Source organism: Wyeomyia smithii, chromosome 1 (genome assembly GCF_029784165.1).
Source record: "Wyeomyia smithii strain HCP4-BCI-WySm-NY-G18 chromosome 1, ASM2978416v1, whole genome shotgun sequence".
NCBI lineage: Eukaryota > Metazoa > Arthropoda > Insecta > Diptera > Culicidae > Wyeomyia > Wyeomyia smithii.
The window spans coordinates 197,509,834-197,528,320 of NC_073694.1; the positions used below are offsets into that span (position 1 = coordinate 197,509,834).

General features: G+C 39.9%; 1 protein-coding gene across 1 annotated transcript in view; it reads right to left on the reverse strand.

Moving 5' to 3' along the window:
- LOC129724952 (plasma kallikrein) overlaps positions 1-18,487 on the reverse strand; it is a 60,041-nt gene that overhangs the window by 7,889 nt on the left and 33,665 nt on the right. Inside the window, exons 3-4 of the mRNA XM_055680259.1 lie at positions 11,987-12,308; positions 11,769-11,914 (exon numbers count right to left, since the gene is read on the reverse strand). Of these exons, the coding sequence (XP_055536234.1) occupies positions 11,769-11,914; positions 11,987-12,308 (468 nt within the window). The remainder of the gene's footprint in view (positions 1-11,768; positions 11,915-11,986; positions 12,309-18,487) is intronic.

Consider the following 18,487-nt stretch of genomic DNA (forward strand, 5'->3'; position numbering starts at 1 on the left):
ACGCGCCTGGGTTAGATAGAATCAAATTCAACTTGTGGAAGAATCTACCCGGCAATGCCAAGAGGCGCTTGTTGAACTTGTTCAATAAGTTCCTGGAGCAAAACATTGTACCGCAGGATTGGAGGCAAGTGAAGGTGATCGCCATCCAAAAACCAGGGAAACCAGCTTCTGATCACAACTCTTATAGGCCGATTGCAATGCTATCCTGTATCCGGAAATTGATGGAAAAAATGATACTCCGTCGTTTAGACCATTGGGTCGAATCAAATGGCCTACTATCGGATACTCAATTTGGCTTCCGCCGTGCCAAAGGGACGAATGATTGCCTTGCGCTGCTTTCAACAGATATTCAGCTGGCGTATGCTCGCAAAGAACAAATGGCGTCTGCGTTCTTGGACATTAAGGGGGCTTTTGATTCCGTTTCTATTGACATTCTTTTGGGTAAACTTCACCGACAAGGATTTTCTCCAATTTTGAACAATTTTTTGCACAATTTGTTGTCCGAAAAGCACATGCATTTTACGCACGGCGATTTGGCAACTTTTCGCATTAGCTACATGGGTCTTCCCCAGGGCTCATGTTTAAGCCCCCTTCTTTACAACTTTTATGTAAATGACATCGACGAATGTCTGGCAAATTCATGCACGATAAGACAACTTGCAGACGACAGTGTAATCTCTGTTACAGAAGCCAAAGCTGCCGATTTGCAAGGACCATTGCAAGATACCTTGGACAATTTGTCTGCTTGGGCTTTACAGCTAGGTATCGAATTCTCTCCGGAGAAGACTGAGATAGTAGTTTTTTCTAGGAAGCATGAGCCTGCTCAGCTTCAAACACAATTAATGGGTAAAACGATGTCTCAGGTTTTGGTACACAAATATCTTGGTGTCTGGTTCGACTCTAAAGGCACCTGGGGTTGTCACGTGAGGTATCTGATGAAAAAATGTCAACAAAGAGTGAATTTTCGTTGTACAATAACCGGACAATGGTGGGGAGCCCATCCAGGAGACCTTATAAGGCTTTACCAAACAACGATATTGTCTGTCATTGAGTACGGGTGTTTCTGCTTCCGCTCCGCAGCAAACACACATTTGATCAAACTGGAGCGAATACAATATCGTTGTTTGCGTATCGCCTTGGGTTGCATGCAATCGACCCATACGATGAGTTTGGAGATCTTAGCTGGAGTACTACCATTGAAAAACCGCTTCTGGAGCCTGTCTTCTCGTATTCTAATCAAATGTGAGGTCTTGAACCGTCCCGTGATTGAAAATTTTGAAAGGTTAATCGAACTTAATTCTCAAACCCGTTTTATGACATTGTATTTCAATCACATGTCCCAAAATATTAACCCTTCTTTGAATATTCCAAATCGTGTCGACTTATCAAATACTTCTGATTCTACTGTGTTTTTCGAAACATCCATGATAGAAGGAACTCGTGGAATCCCGGATCATTTACGCGTGCAGCAGATCCCTAAATTTTTTTCCAATAAATATCGAAACATCAACTGCGACAATATGTACTACGCTGACGGATCACTTCTTGATGGCTCCACTGGCTTCGGTATCTTCAATAACAATTTAACCGTCTCCCATAAGCTCGATAATCCTGCTTCTGTTTACGTCGCAGAATTAGCTGCAATTCAGTACACCCTAGGGATTATCGAAAAAATGCCCACGGACCATTATTCATCTTTACGGACAGTCTCAGTTCCATTGAGGCTCTCCGATCGATGAAAGATGTTAAGCACTCTCCGTATTTCCTGGGGAAAATACGGGAACATCTGAGTGCTTTATCCGAAAAATCTACTCAGATTACCATAGCGTGGGTCCCTTCTCACTGCTCGATACCGGGCAATGAGAAAGCGTACTCTTTGGATAAGGTGGCCGCAACAAACGGTGATATTTATGAATGACCAATTGCCTTTAATGAATTTTTCGCAATTGTACGTCAGAATACGATCATCAGTTGGCAAAATTCTTGGACCAAGGGGGAACTGGGAAGGTGGTTACATTCCATAATCCCCAAGGTGTCGACGAACCCGTGGTTCAAGGGGTTGGATGTAGGTCGGGATTTTATTTGCGTGATGTCCCGGCTTATGTCCAATCACTATAGATTTGACGCGCATCTCCGTCGTGTTGGGCTCGGGGAAAGTGGTATCTGTGCCTGTGGCGAAGGTTATCACGACATAGAGCACGTTGTTTGGTCATGCTCTGTACACCGTGACGCCAGGTCTAGATTAATAGCTTCCCTGCAGGCCGAAGGTAGGCAGCCGGCTGTTCCTGTTCGTGATGTCTTGGCGAGCCGTGACCTATCCTACATGTCCCTTATATACGTTTTCCTGAAATCCATCCACGCCCCAGTTTAGTCCTATCCCCTTCCGCCTACATCCAACCAAACGACAAGAACACGTTAAGACCCCGGATCCGGAAACAGCAATCAGACCCGCACGATACTCTCAAGGCCCGATGGAAACAACCCAATATGCCAGTCCGTAATATCTTGGCCCAGCAGCGGAACAAATTTAATATGCTGCTTACCTATGGCAATGAAAACCATCAAACAGCAAACGTGTGCTTTTAATGCAAAATATTCTAGCTTTAAGTTAGATTTAGTTTCAGCTCGTAGTCGGCAGCGAGGATAAAAAATTTGCTTTTAGTTATTAAGATACTTTAGAAAGTAAGCTACCAGATATAATTGGCGCCGTTAAACATTGAATTGTATTTGTGCCGTGTCAAATAAACTATAGATGAAGAAAAAAAAATCACTCAAAATATACTACCTAATCAATCTTCTCCCGATATTTAAGCTTTCATTGACTTTGTTTCGACTACCTTTCGTGTGGTTTTCGTTTAACAATAGCAGTATGATCACCGAAGAAGGCGAAAATAAAACAGTAAATAAAGCATTAGGCTTGAAAGAACGTAAAACGTTGAAGCTGCGTGAACTCAATTGAAAGTGACCTTCAGATGGTTAATTTTAAGTTAGAGTAGGGTATAGTAGTAGGGTAGGTAGAGTAGGGTAAGCCTTTAATGGACCACTTAGTAGCGTGGCTGCAAATTTAGCTAGGAAAAGTGTAAATATCTAAACTGAATTAAGTATTTCATTATGTATAAACATGAAGTAACATGTTTATCATCTTTTCTGCATGAAAAACAACAAGATAATACCTCTATTTTCTTATAATAAAAGAAATAAATCATCGCTTCAGTTTCCTTTAATGGGCCACCGTTTCCTTATTTGGACCACAACAATTTCCTAATGTGGGCCAGGTCTAAATAATATATCTCTTCAACTGTAGCTGCTGCTGATTAAACTAACTCTGGCTTACACACTGAGAGTTCTGGATGGCGGTTCATGAATCCACTGTACCATTTATAATCGAACACAGACAATATTGCAATAGCATTGAATATGTTATTCAAAAGTTTACTATTGTATCAACATACCGGCTTTCATCTTACAGTCTGAATGACGAGGGTTTTCTGAAACGAATCTTGCAACTGTAGACTGCAGCCGTTCTTTCGTAATAGGGAATCCTTTACGTGATATCCGAGTTATCCAGCTAACAATTGAGTCCTAATTCCGCGACAGTCAATGCAGTTGGTTTACCTCTTCTTTAGTCGAAACACCACTGTTTATTGCCTGTAGACACCCAGTAACAGCTGCTTCGGTATATTATTACCAATTTTCGGCGTTTTTCGCCTTTTAGCAGCAATTTTTTACAATAACACGATTATAACAAATTTATGGCTACTATTGTAATCATGATTCGCGGCGTTATTTCGATGATAGCTCTTGTTCGAAATGGAGAAAACAATATTATTTCCACCTTTATTTGGGCCACTATTTTTTTCAATATTTTAAGTGTTTTTATAGTAAAATTTATTGCTTATCTTTTAAAGACACTATTATCCTACCCGTTCATCGGAAATCTGATAAGTTTTGCTCGGAAAGTGTGATGCCAGTACAGTTTTGGTAAAGCCCTTTCCTATGAAAACGTTAACAAACCATGGCAAATCAGGAAGCTGTTATTAAAAGACATTTTTTGCAGCTTTAATGAAGAATATTATAGTAAACGTCTGTTGCATCATTTCTAATGCAGAACATTATTGAAGTTGTCGAAGCACAAATCAAAATATGTATATTTATAATGTGTCATTTAGTGTAAGAAGTTTAGGTGGTTCACTAAAGGAAGTGGTCTATATTAAGCAGATCTACCCTATATTTTCACTCATAACCATGAATTCGAATGCTTATGCAATATTCAAACATGCGCATTGATTAGCTGATCAGAGGAAAGTGCCATCCCGTGAATTTGTATTGTTGAATAGAGTATGAAAAATTTTGACAACGCACAGCATGACGGTGGCATGACTCTCGTAATCATCATCTAGGGGAAAGTAGGTAAAGACGGACACCCTAAGGTTTTATCTAAATAGTTACTTAGTTATTGCTATTTAGATCGCAGTAGTCATACAAATTGAAACTTGAGGTCATTTGTTTTCATAATCATTTTTGGTTTTAGTTAACTTCCTCCAAGTTTTATGTGTTTTGGGTCTTCAAAAATAAGACTACAAATTGCTGTTTTTTGTCATGGTTGGGAAAGACGGACACTTAGGGTGGGTAAGATGGACACTACGAAGGTAAAGGTGGACACTCACAAAAAAGATGTAGTACGTTAAGTGTTCTTTTGATTTATGTGTTAAGTGATGGCCATACATTACTCTACGTTATTAGAGTCCATCTATACATCACGTGAACAATTTGAGAGGATTGGTTTCGATGAAGGCGAAAATTCTCCGCCTATATGGCCTGTTCTAACTGCTGAGTGATTAATATCTGCTGGTTTCTCTCGCGGGTGTACTTTGTGAACATCTGTAGTACACAACAGATGCTATATGTGAAAATTCTTGGAAAATCCGTGTGCCCATCTTTCCCTACCTTAGTGTGTCCGTCTTGCCCGACCTGGTTGTAAATTTTTCAAACGATCGTAGCTCTTCATCGGAACATCGGAAATCTGCTGGATTTCCACTAGAAAACCAAGGAAAGACTAATTAATCACTTTACTATTGTGAACAAATGAAAACACGTAAGTTTCACGAGTTTTTCACTATTTTCCGTGGAATAAAAATTACAACAAATTGCGCGTTCACGAAAATATTCTTTGTTTTACTTACAAACTTGACAGTATGCTTGCTGAAAACCGATAATGCAACTCAAAAGCATTAACACACTATAAATAAGGTATTCGCATCACTCAACTATCATAATACATTCTAGTTTGTGAAATATTAAAAGTGTCCATCTTACCCGCAGTGTCCGTCTTTACCTACTTTCCCCTACATATACAAGATTGCTTCAAACACTGGAAAAGTATTAGGGTTTTTAGCTAGGTTCGATGTAGGGCTACAGATGGTGTGACAAACCACATTGAGCTATGGATTATTCAAAATCATGCAGAGAGCTCTGTGAAGTTTTGTAAACAAGATAGCAAATACCAAGGTATTTTATGCCATAGGCTGTGGATCTTTTTGAGTTTAGTTGTTATTGCTTGAAATGTTTTTTTTAAATATTGAAAAAAAAAATTAATTCAAGTTGGCACATTCAATCAACTCTAATCCTGAGGGATATTTCACCAGTGTTGGGAGGACAACCCTTCCAATCGGAAACGTTACCGAAACTACCATCAGGGCTCGGCCGGTTGACAGCCGTCAGCAGATGACAGATGTCAATGTGGAATTGGGCCCAGATCCGTTGCATTGTATTTATATTGCGATCGTCATCTCACGTGCACACATGTTTTATTATTTTCTCGGTAATAAAGTTTTATATAGTTTGTAATCGTGAGTCTGTACTTTAATTATAACGGTATAGCAACAGTGGTGACGAAGCGGTAGTGAAGTCGTTCGTAATTACGCGCGATCATCCCGGTGAAGGCGTTTTCGTGAATCGACGGTGGCAGAAAGTTTTCGCGATGGCGACAGGAAGCGGAACAGCACCAACCCCGAACAATATCACGGATACCTTTGTACGAATGCGGCTAATAAACAAACTAAATGAAACTGAGGACCAGACCCTCCAGCAAGTTGTGAAGCAGTGTAGAAGCCTGATATATCAGAAGCAGGGTACCGTCCTGGTGGATAATGTGTCATCGGTACTCTTCGTTGCCCACAACCACCATTCGAAGTTCAATCATCGCCCACGTAGCGAAAGTCTCTCTCGTGAAAAGCCTAGATCGCTCTGCTGGTCCTGCGGCGAGATGCATTTCAGCAAAGACTGTCATTTTCATGAACATAAATGTCACGACTGTGGCAAGCAAAGGTCACCGTGAAGGATACTGTGCCTGTTTTTCATCGAAGTCCTTCGCGAGAGGGCATAACCAGAAACACTAGCGAAGAGTCAACGAAGACGGTGACAGTGCAAAAAAAAGCCAGTGGAACGGCTTGGCATTTCGGCTACAGCTGGACACTGGGTCGGACATATCCATTATCTCTCATCGGTCGGTCGAACCAGGACAGCGTCTGTGAAAACCGCTGAAACTAGCCTCAGAACTCCAATGCAGCATCACCCTCCACAACATCACCAGAGAGGGCGAGTGTGACGTAGCTGCTCCTAATGCGAACCTCGATATTTTAGGGATCGATCTGCTAGATATGATTGGATTGTGGAACCAGTCAATCACTGCAACCTAGTTTCCGATCCTGCCAGCAATGACGTTGTAGCCCTCTGTTCTCAGTTCCCACAAGTCTTCACCTCGGAGTTGGGCTTGTACAACAAAAGACCTATCAAGCTGGTTTTAAAGGACAATCTGAAGCCGGTTTTTCGACCTAAACGACCGGTTGCTTATAGCTTGGAGACAGTTGTAGAGACGGAACTGCAACGGTTGGAAAGCCTTGGAATCCTGACTGACAACTTCTCTGAATACTGTGCTAGAAACAAACTGCTATCCTTCTCCTCTGTCTGAGGATATGTTCACGAAGATGACTGGCCCATACCGTGAGATTGTCTGTGCTTTTAGACAGTTGGGGTCTACGGAATGCAACACCTGAATCTGATGTGGACAGGGATCCACTAGCAGTTCCCTTACCAGACGATCTTATAGAAGATCTGCAATAACCAACAATTCAACAAACCTGAGTAATTCCTCCCCAGGGTCGGCGGTTGATGTGGGTAGTAGTAGTACCCACTCGGAAAAAATCTCTGTGGGTACTTACTTACACGGAATTATCAGATAAAACCAAAAAAAATGTAATGTTTTCTATGTTCGAAACTTAAAATTGTCGCGCACATGTGCGAGTGACTGTTTTTTAAAGGATATCGTTGAGCGAGAGTTTATAAAGCTACAGTTTTCATGCATTTCTAAGCGATTTTCTATGAACACAAGTTCGATTTCGAAAATTTTTAGAGCTACACTTGAGCATTTTTTTCATTGATCAAAAAGTGAGACTTTCACTACAGTAAGTAAAGCCATATGCCTTAAGCCTTACGGAGACAGTTTTCGAGAAGACAAACTGGTGATTTTTCATGAGTTTACCTTTACAGACACTAACGAAACAACCCATGCAGCATCAATTATAGTGACCCATGAGTCAGCAGCAGAAAATTAACTAGAATTCTCAACGTGATGGCGATAACAGTGAAACTACTGCATTTAAAAGTGTGCGTTCGAAGAACGGTACCCCGTCGCGTCAAAAATGGATATCGTGTGACACTTTGTGGACGCCGGATACGCCCGTGTCGGCATCTAAAATAGCTTAGCAAAATTGGACAACAATCAAAGCATCAAAAGAAAGCCTGGTTCCGAACAGCCGCGACCCTAAGCGACAAGGATGCTGAAGAGGAAGACCGAGAGAAAAGTGGCTACATCGCTGCGTGCGTTTAGTCGGGAGGTTGGTACCACCGGTCAAATTGTGAAATTACCTGGCGAATTTGGATGGCAACGACTGGCAGGGAACTTCGTTTTTTACTTCCTCCACGAAGGAAGTGAGTTCCGAACTACCAGAAAGGCACCCATGAAGCTTACCTACTCCTTACTACCCACTCGGGACAACAGTGTTCAGGAAACTTGTTCAGGATGGTCATGGCCTTCTGGTTTACGAACAGTTCAGTTGGAAATAAGACCACTAGGTGACGCTAGTATGTGGCAAGTTCTGAGTGTTATGAACTAAATTTATTTCAAGAATCCAATGATTTAGAAAGTCAGCAATATGTCAGAAGGCCTTTTGCGTTCGTTCTAGTTTCATGGTGTCTTCTGAACGATTGTTTGCATTAATGACCCGCACTTTCGCAAAATATTGAAAATTATTTAAAGTTTTCTAAGATGAAAATAAAAAAAATATTTTTTTTTGAGATAAGAGATAGAGGAATGGTTTATTCGGCAAAGCTTTATAAAATGTAAAAATATAAAACTTTGCTGAACTAACGCAATTCCTATCTATTGAGTACAGAGCTATAGAGTGTTTCCCATAGAAGTAATTTGAAGTTTAATATTTTGTACTCAACTTTGGTTAGTTGCCACACACTCCCAAAACTTTTTCTTACAAAGCTATGTATAGCATATTTAATTTTGTTTAGATAAATTCAAGAATTTATAGGATGAAAAGGGGCAAGTGGAGGCACGATGGTACCCCTTTTTCTTGAAGCTTAACTCGATCACAACAAACTGTTATAGATTTCATTGGTCCTCAAAATGGAAATAGCTAAATTCTTTAATAACTTTGTAGGAAAAAGTTCTGGAGATGTGTGGTCTTTGGAAAAAAAACGTGGGTTTTGTATGCTCCAATAACTCCTTACAAAAACATTTTCCTTTAAAATGCAATTAATCAAAGTGAGGTACAGAAAACTAAATTTCAAGTAACTTTCATACAAAATACTTCATGACTCTGTATTCAATGCAGATGGGAATTTCGTTGATTTGAATATTTTTACATTTTCTGGAATATTTTCGAAAAATCTATTCCTCTATATCTTAACACAAAAATACAACAATGTTAGTTTTTTTTTTAATTTTTATCATGGGAAACATGACTTTAACATTATGAGATTATGGAGATCATTCTTACGAACAAATGTTCCGAAAGCATCATTAAGCTGGAAAGAATGTAACAGTTCTGAGGAATTAAGTTCTACTGTTTACCCTTTTGGACCGCAGTGTGCTGGTGCCATTGGCCGAATACCGTTTAGGTCCAAACGCGAATAATTGTGTGGAAACTGAGCTTCTGTACAACTTAGCTAAAGACTTCCTTTGAAATCGGAACCGTGAGGTTAAAATAAAAAGAGGCAGAATTGTGCACTGAACTGTATGTCAACTGGGGGCCATTGACATTCCGAACAACTTTGCTGAAGATCTCAGTTTTCTAAGAGGTCAAAATCGTGAGATAAGTTATCGTCAAAATACGAAAAAAAAAGCGTGACTACCCGATCAGAAAGACAAAAAAAAAATGTAACAGAAGCTGTTAGTTTGTTATGTGAAAAACCTTTCAGGTTGTGTTTTAATTTTGATCCGGTTAGTTGTTAAAATAACAGAAATCATAACAAAAAATATTCTACTAATATCAAACTCATATCAAACTTTGTTACTAACGTATCAGCTTTCTAACAAAATTAGATAGCACATAGAACAGTATAATAATAACCATTGTTATAAACAACAGGTTTTGATAGAGATGAAAAAATTGTTAGATTTGTTTCAGAACAACTCCATTTCATGATTTGTTGTTATAACTCATTCAGATTCAATTTTGTTAACCAAAGTAAATGGGAAAATACAAAATCGTATCAAAATGTGTTATTTGTATCTCCCGTTGATAGAATTTTGTAATTTTTTAGTTATGCTCTTTTGATCGGGTACAGCGTCACATAGCGGAGGAATTCTGTACTAAACTATGCTCCATCTAGAAGTTCTCAACCTCTGCTGAAGCTTGTAATTTTCTAGACAGTCAGAATCGTGAGATTCACTAATTCCAGGCTCACTAGCGGTACGTAGCAGTTGAGCTCCGCACTGCACAGTGGTCCAGAGGCCAAAAATACAAAAAAAGTTTTGTTGTTTTCTGGTTATTATTGATTTAATGGATCGGTTATGAACCTGAGAATGAAGGAAAGCTGTTTTTGTTGGCCTATTTTATGAACAGTTTACTTTTGAGCAGGAGATAAGTGAAGGTATTCGACAATTGCGAAATCAGTTTGAGCAGACGTATTTTTTTACACTGTGTACATATCCGCTGTAGAACAAATTCAATTGCTTCATTTGCTTTTTTTCTTTATAAGCCTTCAGAAAACAGGTATGTCAATATTTGTAATATTTGTCGGGCAATAAAGTTCCGTCCTATGTGGATAGCAAGATGTTGTTTGAATGGGTATGTGCTAAACTGAAATCATAATTAGTCGTAAGAGGGAACGTAGTAATAAAGTCAGAGAGCTCCACTCATACTTAAGTTCATGTAAATTTTTAAATATGTTCCGCGCGAGATACTGTCACCAAATTACCATCAAACGAAAGATTTAGGACTTAAAAAAGATTTGCTAAAGGTTCCAGCTGCAGGTATTTGCATCTAAGTAGATAACAAGCGGCTTAAGATGGCTACCTTTTCGTTTGAATTTTTTAGTTTTTACATAGTTTCTTAGAATGGTTGTGGTACATTCAGCTCAAATTTACAAATTTGTACTTAAACATTTGTCTATATTCGAGTTTTGATATTTAGTGTTGAAATACGGGAGGTTCCTGAGAAAATATCAAATTTGTTTGAAGTTATTCCAGAAGAATAACGTATAAGAAGAAAAATAAAACTTTGATCGCTTTGAGGGTTCACTTAACGAAACCAGATTGTGCTTGAACTTTGCATAAGGACTTTTTTCGAGGGGGCAAAACTTTTGAAAGCTGCCGTATTTTGAAATTCAACGGTCGAACTTTTTCCTTTATTCGATTGGCACCCTATTATGCATGCATAATGAAGGCAATGCCAGAAAATTGAAACAAGTTGGACGATGGCTGTCCCAAAAAAGTTTGTTATAGTCGAAAAACACCTAATTCTGTCGATTTCAATAGTTTCATGAGCAATACTGTACAAAAATGATTTATGACCGCCCTTGCCATACAATTTGAACCACTGTGCACTGAACTGTTCGCTTTTAGAAGCCTTCGACCTTCTAAACATGTTTGCTAAAGACCGCAGCTTTCTAGGAAGTCGGATCTGTGAGATAAGTTAAGGTTAAAATACAATGAAATGAAGCCCTTGACCATCTGAACAAGTTTGCTGACGACCTGAAAACATGGGATATCTGCCTATTTCAGGCTATGCCAAACCTTTTAGGGTGCTGCAATACGCAAATTGTATGTTTTAATACTCAGTGAAGTGATTCCAAACTTATGGCGAATATTTATTCATTTATTTATTTAATTATAGTGACTTTAACCGTTAGTCATTCGTCACTTCTTATGGCGAATAGTGTGAGTGATAGATTCAACGTTACACGACGAACCCACCGAAAGACCAATAGTTTTATCGTTACATTCTAGAGATATTTTTTTGGAAAAAAACTTTAGTTAGCAATCGAGTAGAAATGCATTTTTGTATTGATTTCTTAAACTGTCAAAAGTAGCTTCCAATCGAAACCAACAAACAACCTTCTAACCGCCATATGAATCTTTTTCTTATTTCTCACTGAACTCAACCTAAATAATTCATGCATGTTGCATCCAGTTCAATTCAGTTACCTTTTAAAGATTTTTTCACGCCAATAAATAATTCATCGACTCAACCTACCGAGATCGTGTTTAAAGTTGTGATACTTCTCGTGCAGAATGATCTTGTCGACCGGGATGCGTTGCTCGTAGCCAGACTCGTGGCCCCGGTCGTACTCGCCCAGCACCACGGTCCACAGGGCCGGCAGGGGCAGATTAAACAGGTCGCTAGAAAAGGAACGGACCTTTATGACTAACGTAATCACGCTCATGGATACAAAACCACTAACTACCACTCACTTGTGAATGCAGTGCGCCGCCGACAGAACCCAGTTCCGGTCGATTAACACCCCACCGCACCAGTGGCCAATGAAGCCATACGAGGGATGCATCAGCTCAAGCGACACCTGCCACGGATACTGGCCCTCCAGGGTCGGAACGCCGTGCATAATCTTCGGGTTCCGGTTGGGACTGTCCGTCGTTTCGCTGCCGACGTCGAGGTCTTCCGGACGGTGTGATGCGCTCTGCTGCGCGTTGGCTCGGGACGGCTCCGGTCGGTTGTAGTGGTTGCTCCAGCCGGTGCTGCTTCGCGGCTGCCTGCGAGAGGTACGAATTCCGCAATCTGTAAATAGAGACACAATGCTTTAGTGGAAATTTCAAACTGCAACCATTGTAGAATAAAACGCATATGAACAAAACATTGTACTAGCATTGGACGATACCGTATCGATACCTTTGGTATCGATACCGAGGGGCCTGAATATCGGTATTTTTTATCGATGCAACTGACGCTGATATTTAGCTGGATCGATACTTTCGCCCCGATATTTTTTCGATACTGAAGGGAAACTATAAAATCGGAGAATTTACGGATACGACTAATTGCCTGAATGTCTTAAACAAGCTGCGTGGAAATTGAACTCTTTTTGTAAAAGCAACCAACAGATTGCATATACCCGCGCACTTCTAAGATGGTTTTCATGCCTCTTGCGAGAAAAATTGTTTCGCAATTGACAATACTGTCTATGCAGAGCAAAACCGGAATCGCCGCGTCACTCACCTGACAAGCATTTTGTGGTAAATGGCTTAGTATTCCAATAATTATACAGCAGTCTTTTTATGCGGGGGTTTCGTCTCAAATTTTTATGAAAACGCGTAAAATATTACTGAATTAAGTTGAAAAGATTACTAAGACTTTCGTTCTGAAATCTTTTTGCTATGTTTGAATAGGAGAGTGATCAGTTTAAAGACAAAAATGCAACATTTTCACCAGAAATTGTGATTTCTTTGTAAAACGGGTATCCCTAAACATAAAACGGAAGCTTAACTTGAATTAGGTCGATGTCATGTACCGTTTTGAAGCACTGCAGAATGTTTCTTGTTCCCTATTTAAAAATTTCTTAACATTGTTAACTGTATCTTCTTTCTTCAATGAGTCATCTCCTCAACACTGCAGGGACTCGTATTATTTTTTTTTTTTGCAGGAAGGCACACAATAAAGAATAAAACGCCAGAACTTTTGTGCTGCTCGAAATTTTAAATCAGGCCGCGGACACGCTTATGCTATTGCACTGATTTGTATGTGACATATAATTCCCACCGTGGTCCCATTAGGTCTATTGACCGCAAGGATACCAAATGTGCAGATTTGTCTGCAAAACTCAGATTTTTGATTCGCAAATAATTGCAGTTTTTCCCTAATTTCTGTGTTTTTGTCAGAGTTTCTTTATACTTGCGCAGACTTTTTCAAAATCTTTGCAGATTTCTGGAGACTTTTGCCTATGCAAACGATTTTTTTTTTTCAAATCACTGCCAGATTTTTTTTCAAATTTCAAGCAGATTTTGTCAGTTCTTCGAGCAGTTGCAAACTTTTTCAAAAACATCTGCCACCTCGGACTGACCGTAATGAAGATAAAAAATATTGCCTCTTTTCATAGACCTGTTTTAAGTAGCAGGTAGAATATCGATACAGCTGATATCGATGCTACGCGTTCGATATCAACCGGGTACCGGGTACGACCGAAGAAAAATTTTCGATGCTCGAGTATCGATACTTTTGCAGATTTTGGCCAATGCTACATTGTACAAGCTAATGGGAGATAATAGATAAAACGCCCCAGTAAGCAAAACGGCAAAATTGATTATCAGGCTTCGAAAGGAGGTGTGCTGAAGGCCGCAGCATTCATTAATAATAAGCATTAATGGGATGTGTATGGTTGTAAATTGGCTGCCGGCTTGTTTCAATGCGATGCAGCGGAATGTAAGGCACTTGATAGAAATCCCGGAGGTAATCATTTTATAGCCAACATGCTCGGTAAGGGTTTTTTCCGCGCTAAGTATTAGTTTGTTCAACATTTAATCATCCTTAGTAATATCATAAAACATAATAATCAACTGATTATTTATTCAATATTTGTTTGGGTCATGTGCACACTTTACTTTCACTCGGAAGAGACCGTCAGCGGGGCTGTAACTTCCGTATTGCCTTTTGGCGATTACTGATGACTAGTGCAGTTGCTTGTCATAATTATTTCGCCCGAAGCCCGGTTGATTACTTCGCACGATCATTTGCACGATCATCGCGGTAGTTTGTCGAAGCACCCCCAACGGCAACACGGCTGATGGCCTTGTCCAAGAAAAGTACCCACCGCAGCTCACGCTTCACGCTCCATTACATCATTGGTCTCCGGCTCCGGTTTCCACGCTGGTGGCTACGGACGGGACGCAACCTGTCAGTGCATCTCAACCTCAACCGCTGCTGACCACTCAGTGGCTTTCGTTATTCACGAACGTGATCGCGAGTCTTCCTAATCGTTTAGCATAAAGGAGGGTTCCCTGGCTATTACGAAATTCACTTTTCCTTTCCGCCCGTACCCGTATGGAGGAAAAACATGTTACCGCATGCCGCGCGGATCGGTGAAGGGCTTTTCAACTGCCATCATGTGTGCGAACAGATTTACTTAACGCGCCGGGCCTAACCATGGCTTTGGTACTGCTCATTACCAGTTGATTCGCATCTCCTCGCATCTCGCAGTCAGCAAAGGGCTCTTAAGAAAATTGGCCTCGTAAAGCAGTACAGTGATGCCTCATCGAGGTTAACAAACACTTAACTTTGACTCCATAATGACGAACAATTCCTTTTACTTGGCAACACTGCGACTGCTGCTGGCTACCCAAACTAGTCGATGGATGATCGTGTTCGTGTTAGGTAAAAGATCGTGTTTCTTCGACAAAATAAATTGGAAAAGCCGGTCCAAACAAGATGGTTGGTTTTGATGTTTTTTTTTTCAACATATTTGGGCTCGGGTTGAACTTCGTGCCACAGAAAGTGAAAGACTTTAACGCAACAAGAACATTTCGTATAAACTGTATTTCAAATGCAAAAGCGAGGAGAAGTAAATGTTCAGGGTAAGGTGGGTGGGCATTTGGGCAAGTAAACTTTCGTATATTTTTATTTCGAATATATTGTTTATTTTTTTAAGTTTACAAAACTTCGTTTTCCCTTAACACTGATGATAACTGAAATTTAAGAATTTTTACCCACTGCTAAAGGTAAATGTACTTGCAGAAAAACTTAATTATTTCTCATGAAGAGCCATACCTTTTTACAAATAAAAAACACTTGAGAAAAGTCCGTATTCGCTTCCCGACAAAGCTTTTTCATGATGCCGGAACAAAAAAGGTGTACGGCCTTCACGTTGTATCTTTAGATCCTACCAATCAACTATTTGCAGTTCGTTGAACTACAGTTATTTTTTTACATGAAGGAATTAAGACAGATTCGTTGGTTACTTTAACCGGTCTTCCTCTACTTTCCTGGCGAATTATTGTTGAGGTTGACAGGAAATTATAAACAGTCGAAACTGAATGGTTTTTGTTTTTAAAATGGTTTAACTTGAACTTTTTGCTATCATATTTGGGCAGTTCAGTCAGACGTAGATAGAGAGAGAAACAGGAAAAGATAAAAAGCGATAGAGGGAGAGAGAAACAGAAAAGGATGAAAAGCGTGTGAGACAGAAAAGATCGAGAGAGGGAGAAAGATGGAAAGAGAGATAGAAAGGGAGAAAAACGAGAGAGAAAGAGAGAGAGAGAGAGAGAGAGAGCTTCAGGAGGTCTGTTCAATGGTTTCTGGAAAAATTTTATTTATAAATTGAGTTCTGAAACGTCTCGAAAAATGGTCCTTAGCCGTGTCGGGTCGATTCTGTTTCGCTCGACCTATGAATCGTCGTATCTCGGTACTCAAATTTTTCAACTTTTTGTCGATAGCGGTCGTGGTTGTGATAGACGCGTGAGCGTGTGGATGATCTGTTTGGATGACTTTATGCGGTGAATGGTTGTAAAAAGAAGCGACACTTTTGTGCAAGCGCTGCTGCAATGCTGTCATAATAACTTATTTCAATTCATGTTTTCAGACACAAGAGGACACAGAGAGGAGCACACCAACAACTACTGAAATGCCATGAATACTTCTTATTGTATTTTATAACTCATTTTCATTCATATCACATTGTATGTACATGATCACATCTATATTGTTTGGATTGTTTGGATGACTTTTTGGGGTGAATTATTAATTAAAACATGGAAAATTTTCAAGTTGTGTTTGTCGCATATTGAAAGTACCCGCATTACAGTCCCACTGCATAGTGGTACAAACTGCGAGAATATAATTTTGCTTCAGATTAGTGTACATCGGATAAGTTTAGGCATATAGAAGTATGTCATTCAATTAACTAGACTAATGTTGTTTTTTTGTAGTACAATCTACGTTGCCAGTGATACTACCGGTTGATGGTTAAATTTATATGTGATGGGAAAAAAATATGCGAGTACTTTTGAAATGTATCCGCATATTTTGTCTTATTTTGTCTTTTTTTTTCAAGTTATAAACGTAATTGGTATTCCATCCATGGTTTTTTGTTCTCAACGAGAAACTTGTGGTGCCATGAAATCGTTATGGTCATTGGTTCTGGATGTAATTGCTGGAAATCCGAAAATTCACGGATAATATTAAATCGCCGTTTTCTCAACATGTTGTTTTTCATTATGGGACAATTATCCGGGTACCGGCAGAGCAGCACAGTAACAACTTTTGATACGTCGTGAATTAGACTTATTCAAATTCACCCATTTTATTTTAGCACAACATAACGGACACTTCCCATATGTTTTTCGAATATTGTTATCATTTTTTGCGTTTTATACATTAAAAATTTGAATATTTCAGCTATGCAGGGGAGCCAACCGAATCTTCTTCACATGCCCTAACACTTCTCATTTTTATAATTAATTTGTATTAATCTCACATAATATGAACATGATCATAACTATATTATTACATTAATCCAATTAAATCAGGGTCACATCGCTTATTAAAGCGAATCCTGATCAAAAACCCAACCCACTAAAAAAACTCCATTCCGTAGTCTTTGTAGGGATGTAGAGGTATACTCGGTCTCTAACAAAGCAATGACTAGGAGACGTACATCAGACTGAAGGCTGAAGCCTAGTGGATTGCCTCACTGGTGACTGCTGCTGACAATGCTAACAGCAGAGAAATCCATCAACGGAGGACGGTTCCGCACGAATAAAATTCTAAGAAAGAACCAACGCATCCTTGGTGGTTTTCGAACGGAAGGTGATGCGTAACATCTGCCGTGAAGTTCAGATGAAAGTTGGATAAACCCATCACCTGCTGGCGGATTGGTTCCGCCATCGGCCAAATGGCTGGATATGCCGTAAGGATGTCGAAAATGGTTCTTGATAACGACCCGACTAGAACGAGGCGACGTGACGCGCAGCTAGTAAGGTTGCTCGATTAAGTGGATTAACCGAATTGAATGGAGAAGACTTCTTCGAACAGCAAGGGATTTTTTTTCCTGTGTGGGCGCATCACTGCGACCAGAGATTAGATCTATTGCGATATTGCCCAAGTGTTTTCTGTACTCCGCACTTCATATTATTGGCAGTATCACTACTGAAGTAAGTGATATGCTTATCATTCATATCCGTGCTTGTGTGAAAGTTTTACCTTTCCGTTTCAAGCTTACTACTCTACTATACCGAGCCCTCTGTCCCTCCTAACAATATCGACCAAATACAATTCCCTGGAGAGAACTTTCATACGTTACTCACACCAGTTTTATTATAACAGGGACTTATTTTTGTTAGAAGGAGAGTCAACAGTGGTACTGTAGGATTCAGATTGAAGAAAAGGTACTTGGTGGGAAGCCTGAGAATAAACCCATGCTAAATTCGAAATACCTTTTAAAATCATAGAGACCGAACGGGAAGTTTGGGAACAAGGTGGCCCGAATATCCGACAAGGCTCTGTCGTCTTTTACACAGATGGCTCAAAAATGAATGATTCAACCGGAGCTGGTATAAATGGTCCTGGGATAAGTATCTCGATACCAATGGGCCGTTGGCCTACAGTGTTCCTGGCCGAAATATTTGCAATTTATGAATGTGCACAAGTCTGTTTGGCTAGGAAATACAGGCATGCTAACATATGCATTTTTTCTGATATCCAAGCAGCACTTGAAGCACTAAAAGCCTTCACATGTACCTCTAAGCTACTATGGGATTGCAAACTTTTACTGAAACAACAGGCAGAAAGGAACCAAGTATGGTTATACTGGGTTCCTGGTCACTGCGGAGTGGAAGGCAATGAAAAAGCCGCAGCTCCCCAACAGCAAGGGATACTTTGGCCCGCAGATAATGAGTAAGGTAAGTCATACAATGATAGTAAACCCGGACGAACACTTAAGTTTCGCATAGATTCCCTAGGGTTTCCCTCAT